The 9,706-nt window shown below is 40.9% G+C and overlaps 1 protein-coding gene across 7 annotated transcripts in view; it reads left to right on the plus strand.

Annotated features, from left to right (window-relative positions):
• LOC103397008 (histone-lysine N-methyltransferase NSD3-like) overlaps positions 1 to 9,706 on the plus strand; it is a 28,353-nt gene that overhangs the window by 7,851 nt on the left and 10,796 nt on the right. For 3 of the 7 annotated variants that reach the window (XM_017042686.2, XM_017042687.2, XM_017042679.2), the window contains exons 9-15: positions 1,607 to 1,667; positions 1,783 to 1,913; positions 2,008 to 2,133; positions 3,275 to 3,401; positions 3,495 to 3,695; positions 7,488 to 7,667; positions 8,246 to 8,392. In XM_017042686.2, the coding sequence (XP_016898175.1) occupies positions 1,607 to 1,667; positions 1,783 to 1,913; positions 2,008 to 2,133; positions 3,275 to 3,401; positions 3,495 to 3,695; positions 7,488 to 7,667; positions 8,246 to 8,392 (973 nt within the window). The remainder of the gene's footprint in view (positions 1 to 1,606; positions 1,668 to 1,782; positions 1,914 to 2,007; positions 2,134 to 3,274; positions 3,402 to 3,494; positions 3,696 to 7,487; positions 7,668 to 8,245; positions 8,393 to 9,706) is intronic. The other 4 variants (XM_017042682.2, XM_017042681.2, XM_017042684.2 and 1 more) reach the window with 4 other exon arrangements.

Raw genomic sequence — 9,706 nt, forward strand, 5'->3', positions numbered from 1 at the left:
TTCACTGTTGGGATTGTATTGGGCAGGTGATGAGCAGTGCCTGGTTTTCTCCACACACACCACTTAGAAATAATGCCAAAAAGTTCAATCTTCGTCTCATCAGACCAGAAAATCCTATTTCTCATAGTCTGGGAGTCCTTCGTGTGTTTTTTGGCAAACTTTATGCGGGCTTTCATATGTCTTGCACTGAGGAGAGGCTTCCGTCGGGCCACTCTGCCATAAAGCCCCGACTGGTGGAGGGCTGCAGTGATAGTTGACTTTGTGGAACTTTCTCCCATCTCCCCACTGCATCTCTGGAGCTCAGCCACAGTGATCTTTGGGTTCTTCTTTACCTCTCTCACCAAGGCTCTTCTCCCACGATTGCTCAGTTTGGCTGGACAGCCAGGTCAAGGAAGAGTTATGGTCACCCCAAACTTCTTCCATTTAAGGATTATGGAGGCCACTGTGCTCTTAGGAACCTTGAGTGCTGCAGAAATTCTTTTGTATCCTTGGCCAGATCTGTGCCTTGCCACAATTCTGTCTCTGAGCTCCTTGGGCAGTTCCTTTGACCTCATGATTCTCATTTGCTCTGACATGCACTGTGAGCTGTAAGGTCTTATATAGACAGGTGTGTGCCTTTCCTAATCAAGTCCAATCAGTTTAATTAAACACAGCTGGACTCAAATGAAGGGGTAGAACCATCTCAAGCAGGATCAGAAGAAATGGACAGCATGTGAGTTAAATATGAGTGTCACAGCAAAGGGTCTGAATACTTATGACCATGTGATATTTCAGTTTTTCTTCTTTAATAAATTTGCAAAAAAGAGTGTACATTAATGAGAAATAAAATAAACTTTTTTGATTTTAGCAAATGGCTGCAATGAAACAGTGACAAATTTAAAGGGGTCTGACTACTTTCCATACCCACTGTATATACAGTGGAACCTCAAGATACGAGCATAATTCGTTCCAGAACCGAGCTCGAAACTCGAGGTGCTCGTATCTCAAAAAAAAAATTTCCCCATAAGAAATAAAGAAAGAAGAAAGTTAATCCATTCTGACCCTCTAAAAAAACTCCCCTATTAGTGCTAATAACAATGGAAAAAACATGTTTTTAATTGCTATAGAGACACACACAAAAAAATAGTATATAAGGATTCCTGTGATATAAAATAAAATATGGTTTTAGTGCTTTTCTAATTTTTTTGCTTTTTTCGATTTGTATTCTTTCTTTAGCAGGCACCACGCTCATATTTATCGACAATTTCATGTTTTATTTCCATGGTCATCATGGTTTCTTCTTCTCACTATCATCCTTCTTCACTATTATGAAGAATAATGCACAAAATAGAGAGAAAATCACGCAGATAACCTAGCGTCGGCGTCTGTAAGCATGCTTGTATCTCAAACCTTTACTCGTATCTCGAAGCTTGCTCGTATCACGAAATACTCGTATGTCGAGACGCTCGTATCTCAAGGTTCCACTGTACAAAAATAACTGTGACTGATTAACTGATAACTGATTAACAGTGTGTTTTAGTACAATCATTTTTGAGTCACCAACTACAGCTTGGTCATTTACCTCTCAGGTCCTCATGATCACCACTCACTAACTTTAATGTCCAAGTTTAATTACCTGCAGGCGGAAACAGCTCCCGAAACCACACTGAAGACCGGCTCACAGAAAGGTACTTCGTCCCCCCCGTCCTCCATGTTTACTGTGAAAACGGCATGAACATCTGACAAGTGAAATTAATGTTTAATTCATGTTTTTTTTTACCGTCAACTCGTGTGATTGTTCAGGAGCCAGTGAGATCTCAGATGCGTGTAAACCCCTGAAGAAGCGAAGTCGAGCATCAACAGATGTGGAGATGGCCTCGTCGCAGTACAGAGACACCTCCGATTCTGACTCCAGAGGTCTCAATGATCCACAGGTAGAGAACAGTGAGCATGAAACCCCCACACATCACTGTCTGCTGACATCAGCCAATCAGGGTTTCTTTAACGACTTCCTCCTCCACGTCACAGGGTTTATTTGGGAAGAGTCTTGATAGTCCAGCAGCGGCAGACGCAGACGCTTCAGATACTCAGTCTGTGGATTCAGGCCTGTCCCGTCAGGACAGTAACACTGGAAAGAGAGACACTGTCTGCCAGGTCAGTCAGTCATTCTACTGTTTTTCTACAAATCTTTTTATTTTTACTAACGCTGTCAAATTCAATAATTATTAGCTTAAAATTTTTAATGCACTTAAACCAGTGTTTCCCAAACTTTTTTTCTGGGGACCCAGATTTTCAAAGTCACAAACCTTCGCGACCCAAGTCAATAGACATTATTCGTAAACGCCTGGGAAACATGGTGCGAGACAACCCAAAAAAAAAAATCTCATGCAATCAACCCGAGACTCGCGACCCACAAATGACTTAAAGAATGACCCACACTGAATATCCAGTAGTTCCATTGTCACTACCTTTCACTTTTTGTTGCTGTATTAAAGGCTAATTGTGACCTGAGTAGGATTTTTAGGGTTTCTTGGCTCAAAGAGTATAAAAGAAACAACAAAATAAAAAAAGTCAAACACATTTATTTTCACGCACTACAGGAAACATGTCTATGAAGATTCTCAGTCATCCAGGTCATGGTCAAGTTTTGAAAGTTCTGTTAGGCAACTGGACGTGAATTTTCTAAAAGAAGACGTTTCACCTCTAATCCAAGAGGCTTCTTCAGTTCTGAAGTTCTTTTTTTAAACACTACAGGAAACAGTTTTCATTTCACAGAAAGACCTCTAGCTTCAAATAAACACTTCATCATCCAGTGTGTGCTTGTAGAAGCTCAAACCTCAGGTCAGACGCCCGGCTCGCATCAGACTAGCCTCATCAGGCGCAGTGCAGAGCCGATAAACCAACTGACATAACTGCAAAATAAATTGCGAGGGACTGAAGAATGATGAATTTTGTACAGAACGACTTCACTAATGTTTTTTATGGAAACATTATAATTTTTTGCTCTGAACATTTTTCCATATTAACACTTCTATTGTTTATTTTAGTCACAAATAAAAACAGTTGTGAGACACACACATCTACCTGCTGTTATTATTTCTTTCTGTTCCAGTAATATACACAGAAAAATATAGATTTTTTTTGGTTGTAATCAGGAAATCAAATCCTATTTAATCATAATTGATTAATCATGACTAATCAAGATGAATCCACTGCTACTCTGTGATTGATCAGTTTCTAATGACAGCCTTAATTCTTCAGATGTTATACCTGTCAGTCTGTTGTCTCGGTGTAGATCTGTGAGGTTTATGGCGAAGGCCTAGTGGTCTGTGAAGGTGACTGCAATAGACAGTTCCACTTGGAGTGTCTCGGTCTGACGTCCCAACCTGAGGGCAGATTCACGTGTTCAGAGTGTAGGAATGGTGAGTGAACTGAGCCGCGGCTTCGTTATTGATGTTCATGTCATGTGTTGTTGCTTCTTCACTGACATTACCCCCCCCCATTCTCCCCCCCAGGCAATCATCTGTGTTTCAGCTGTAAAACAGCAGGCCAGGAAGTGATGCGCTGCTCCGTGGCGGGATGCGGTTGCTACTACCATGAGGACTGTGTTCAAAAACTCCCAGGCACCACCACCAGTCAGGCTGGAAGCTTCAGCTGCCCTCAACACATCTGCTCCACCTGCTGCCTGGAGAGAGACCTGCAGCAGACCAGTAAAGGTAATACTGCAGGGCTGAGGGCCAAGGCTGCATCAGCAGAGTGTGAAGAAGTTTGTTTCCAAGATATTTTTGGCTCCTTAATGATGCTATTGAACACTGGGAATAGTAATGAGTGCATGGGTCAAGGCCAGACTTTTAGAATTGTGTAGGAGAGGAGTGCAAGAGGCAGCAGCAAGCACTGTAATTGTACGGAGAGAAACTATACTGAACCCTAGAAGGACACAGTGTGTCCCATAGAGGTTTATATCCTTGATGTTTGCCTTTGCACAAAACTTTTCTTTAGGTGGAAGAAGGGGAAATTGTAGCAGCAATTCTGATTGGTTCTTGAGTAATAATTGCATTGTATTGCAAGTCAAATTTGTCCCAACATGGGTGAGGAGGGGTAAGTCACAATGATCCTGTCTTCCACACACACAATCCATTCGCATTCTACGTCTCAGAAATAATCACACCAAGCGTTCACGAACAAACAATGTACAAGCTCTAAAACAGTGACCCCTCGTATCGCAGACTGGTAGTGTCGCCCCGTTCGCTTAAAGAACTGTTTCCCAAACTTTCTTTTCTGGGGACCCATGTTTTAAAAGTCACAAACTTTGACCTAAGTCAATAGACATTATTCGTAAACTCCTGGAAAACATGATGCGAGACGACCCAAAAAACAAAATCTTGAGACCCACCTACATTTGTGTTAAAAATTATTCAACCCCCAATGTTGTAAAGGGTTTTAGGAAAATCTATATATATATATATATATATAATCTATATATATATATATATATATTGGATGGATGGATGGATGGAATATATATTAGTAATAGTGTGGTACTCGGCTCCTTCTAGACAATTACTTGTATCTTTGCAACATGGTGAAGTCCAGGGAATGGTCAAAGAAGTCAAAAGAGAAGGTAATTTCTCTTCAACATTTGAAGAGACACAATTGGAAGCATTATTCCCAAGTTTAAAGCTAAAACCACAGTGGATATGCTACCGTGGCAGAAAGAGGATGCTGACGCTGACTACAGTCTGGTACCTGAAGCGGTGGAAAATCCCCTGGTGACTGCTGAGGAACTGCAAAAGGATTTGTCAGATGGAAGCACTCAGGTTTCAGCTTAGACTATAAGACGGACACTGTGAGATGAAATCCTCCATGCCAGAACTCCCAGGTGCCAACCCTTGCTGACTCCAAAGAACAATAATCGACTCCAGTATGTAAAAAACCACATGGACAAACCATAAAGGTTTTGGGATACTGTACTGAAACAAAATTAGAACGCTTTGGGCCTATGGATCAACAGTATGTCTGGAGAAGGAAGAACAAGGATTATGAAGAAAAGCACACCTTGCCTACTGTGAAGCATGGTGGGGTCATGCTTTGGGGCTGTTTTGGTTCTTCAGGTACAGGGAATTTCCATCATGTGCAAGGTACCATGAATCCCATTAACTACCAGGAGATCTTGGATCTAAATGTCATGCAGTGAGTCACAAACCTGAGGCTTCCGTCTCCATGTTGGACATACCAAAGCATACCAAATCTACTAGAGCTTGGCTGCAGACGAAGGGCTGGAACATTCTGGAGTGGCCATTGCAATTACCCGACTTAAATGCAATTGAAAATCTCTGGTGGGACTTGAAGAAGGTAGTTGCAGCATGCAAGCCCAAGAATGTGAATGAACTGGAGCCTTTTGGTCATGAGGAATGGGCTAATATACCTGTAGATCGCTGCAACAAGCTTGTGTCAAGCTATGTTTCACATTATAACTGCCAAAGGATGTTGTACTAAGTACCGTATTTTCCACACTATAAGGCGCACTTAAAAGCCTTTAATTTTCTCAAAAATCGACAGTGCGCCCTATAACCCGGTGCGCCTTATGTAATACGTTTGGTTGTGCTCACTAACTCGAACCGATTTTATAAAGCCAAACCCCACAGCGCATCACACATGATGGCACACAACTGAAGGACACTGGGAGCCAACAATGACGTTTAACTCTGTTATCGAAATTAGAAGATGCTCATCAACAATTGTTATAGTATGGTTGTGTAACTCTGCGTTGTGTTTTTGAATTTTCGATGTATGGTGCGATGCAGGACGACTCAGACGCATGGCTGTCGATTTTTTCAAGGTCAAAAACTCTTTTTATTTCTCATTTTTTATCGGTGCAGGCAAAACACACACTATCTCTGCAAAACAACATCCGCACTTCCGCACGGAACAGCGTCAAATCAACAATACAGTGACCATCCAGAACAAAAATAGTGACACCCACCTGACTCTGGAGGGGCGAACAACAACAGCGTCCTCCAGTGTCCAACTTAGGTCACTACCCTTTTCCACAAATCTCCGTCCCTATTGATCCATGTGCGCCCATCTCACCGATATTGTCAAAAACCAAGAGAAGCAAACTAATTCGGGGCTTGTCATCATTCCGGGTGGATTAACCAAAGAATTCCAACCGCTAAATATTGGTGTTAACAGGGCGTTCAAAGTTAAATTGCGAGCTGCGTGGGACCATTGGATGACAGAATGCGAACACATTCACGAAGACAGGGAAGCAACGCCCGGCGAATTACGCCACTATCTGCTAATGGATCGTGGATACCTGGGCTAAGGCATCAGTCTCAAATGTCGAATCATCACTGAACAACTAATTAACAGCAATGACACTGACTCGGATATTGACGAGAGGGCTCCAGGCATGCTTGATTGTTCCGCTTAATTGTCGCTAAATGTTTTGCTGAATGCGCCTTAAAACCCGGTGCGCCTTTGTATGAAAATATCCCCCGTTCGTTGATAGTGCGCCTTATAATGCGGTGCGCCTTATAGTCCGAAAAATACGGTACTAAGGATGGATGTGACTAAGGGGTTGAATAATTTTGTAAATGTTGCAAACACAGAAAGGACGTTTGTTGGTATATCACCAGAAATATTGTTGTAATTTCAGTTGCATTTGTCTAGTTTACAAGTCCTTCTTTGATCTGATTACAAAAAAGAAAAAAAAGAAAATGTCATACGCGACCCAGTCTTTGGGAAACGATGGTTTAAAGGCTTATTACAGGGTTGTTAAGGAATGGTACATTTTCAAAATAAAACATCTTTTAGACTCTAATCTGTTAGTATTGGACTCTGAAAGACAAATTATTTTTGAAAAAAAAAAATTCTAGCAAAAGTATTAAGAAATGACCAGATTATCTCAATAAAGTATATTTATATTTCTTTCTCTGCAGCCCGGTAACAAATTCCCCACGGACCGGTACCGGTCCATGGACCAGGGGTTCGGTACCCCTCCTCTAAAACATTGCATCTACTTGAAAGTTTTGTTAGGCAACTGGACGAGATTTTTTTAAAAGAAGACATTTCACCTCTCATCCAAGAGGCTTCTTCAGTTCTGCAGAACTTATTCAGCTTGTCTTTGGATTCCAAAATTGTGAGAATGAAAGAGAAAATGTCGTACGGTCCCTGGTATTGAAGCAACTGAAAAAAAAACAACAACTGAGACTGAGATAACTGTCAGTTATTTCTATCAGTATTTACATTCTGTTAGTGTCTGGCCCTCAAGGTGTCTGTCCTGAAAAATCCTGGGCATCCGATAAACATAGTTGGTGACCCCTGGTCCAAAACGTCGAGCTTGAAACCTAGAGATAATGTCTCTCAGGTTTTTCCTATCTACGAAGGAGATTAACAGGCTACAGCCAACAACAGTGTGTACAGATGTCAGATACTGTTTGACATGACATTTACGACAGCCCTTTCTTGTCGCGGTCTGACTCAGTGGCTCTAATCTTCCTGTCCAGGTCGACTGATGCGTTGCATCCGCTGTCCGCTGGCCTACCACACTGGAGACAGCTGCGTGCCAGCGGGCAGCGTCATCCTCAGTCCTCACATCATGATCTGCAGCGGCCACGGCAGCTCCAAGAAGAACGGCCTCCTCACCTCTCCCGTCAACGTGGGCTGGTGCTTCCTGTGTGCGAGAGGTAAGTGCTTACCGCCGTGCACACTCACCTCACTTCCTGTCCTGACAGCTGAGACCCAGCAGTGACCCTGAACGGACGGACTTGATTCGTACCTCTGTGTTGACCACAATAACAAACATTAGCTGTTGTCACTGGTATTTTCAAAGTAAAGGCTCAATATATCTCACCCCTCCTCCCACCTTTTTCTTTGATAGTGTAACATGTTTTTAAAACACTAACTGTTTCATCTCTGGACGTTTTTGATCCTAATTATTACGTGTTTCATGTTCGGTGGTCTTCATGAATAACCGTGTTGTGAAATGTATCATTTCTCCATCACTTTACTAACACTGTGAATGACCCAGGCTTTTCACACTGCACTCCTCCTAAAGTCCTGGATGGTGATGAATAAGAAAAAACACATTTTTCTCTTCTATTCTTTTTAACAACTTTCAGCCATTTTTGATTTTTTTTTTTTGAGACAAACATTTATTTATTTATTTTTCTGTGTGTGTATGTGTGTGTGTTTCTCTTTTTGTGATTTTGGGTAATTTGGAGTTTGACTGCGGCTCACACCCGTCTTTTCCTGTCTTGTGTAGGGCTGTTAGTGCAAGACCTTACTGACACCATATTAAGTTCATATGCCTATAAGTCCCACTACCTTCTGACTCAGTCAAATCGTGCTGAGTTGAAATTACCTATGATTCCCTCTCCTTCGTCAGCTACCAAAAAGAATATTGGGAAAGGTAACTGAACAGTTTTTCTTTTTCTCCATTGACTCCCCCCCACTCTCCCTGCTTTGTGTTTGTGCTGTGCCTGCTCCTGCTCTAATCTCCTCTCCCTCTCTGTGTGCTTCTTTCTCTTCTGCAAAGGTGCTGTACCTGCTCCGCTCTGATCTGTGTGCTTCTTTCTCTTCTGCAAAGCCCAAAGGTGTAAATTTAATTAACTGGTCGAACCTGCAGTTAATTTTAAATGCAGCGCAAACTCGGCTCCAAAAAAAATCCTAAACATTTCGACAAGATCATTTACATGTTTGTCAGTAAGAAAAAAAAACAATTCTATCGCACACTTGGCTCACTTGGTTTTGAACAAGAAAGAAACCCCTGGTACATTTTAGCATCATCTTTTTTTTTTCACTTGTAAGTTTACTGCATCTGTTACTGTTTTTTAAACTGCCGTTTTCAGATTGGCTAAGTTTGACATGTACGTCTCCAGACAAATTTGATTCAATATTTTGTCTTTGAAACTGATACAGATATAATGTAAATCGACAGATCTCAGTGGTTATTTCACTGACAAATATGAAATCTGCTCCACACATCTTTCAGACACAGACCTTAAAAAAACTCTTAAATCTGTCTTAAGTCTTAAAGTCTTAAATCTGACGAGAAGGGAACAATTTTTTGGAAAACAAATTTTGGCCATTTTTTTCCATACTAGCCTCCTTTACCTTCTATTCCACTGGCTTCAAATTACTAATGCACGACCTTGAGATAATGTAAAATCTTAAGTTAGCAGAGTTGAACGGTGTGGGCGTCACAGGCTGCAAAAGAAAGAAACAGAATGAGTTTCCTCTGCTGTGGTTGCCATGGTATCACATAAATTCAACTAATCCAATGGTTCTGGTCATAAGATTATTTTAGAAACACTTCTGTTAAGTCTAGAGAAATGATCTTAATACATCTAATTCATTATTTTATTTCCTTTTATTGTAAGTTAATTAAAGCTTTATTTTTAATACTTTATTTAGAAAAAACAATGACGTTAATTTTTCTCTATTCAAGCATCAACATATTATAGTTAGAGATGAAGTTCTCCTAATACATTCTCAAATTTTTAATTAAATAATTATTTCAATTTAATTATTACAATATGATTAAAATTGGCTTTAATTATAAACATGATAAAAATAAGTTCCAGACAACGCCTTCTACTTTTGCCACAGACATGTTAAAAGAAATCCAATTCTAAACACACGGAACCTCATCTGAAGGTTCTGTTCATGTGAAGGTTCTTGCATGAGGCCCAGTGAACTATTGTTTTTTTCTGTGCATTAATAT

This window comes from Cynoglossus semilaevis, chromosome W (genome assembly GCF_000523025.1).
Source record: "Cynoglossus semilaevis isolate Cse_v1.0 chromosome W, Cse_v1.0, whole genome shotgun sequence".
NCBI classification, from domain to species: domain Eukaryota; kingdom Metazoa; phylum Chordata; class Actinopteri; order Pleuronectiformes; family Cynoglossidae; genus Cynoglossus; species Cynoglossus semilaevis.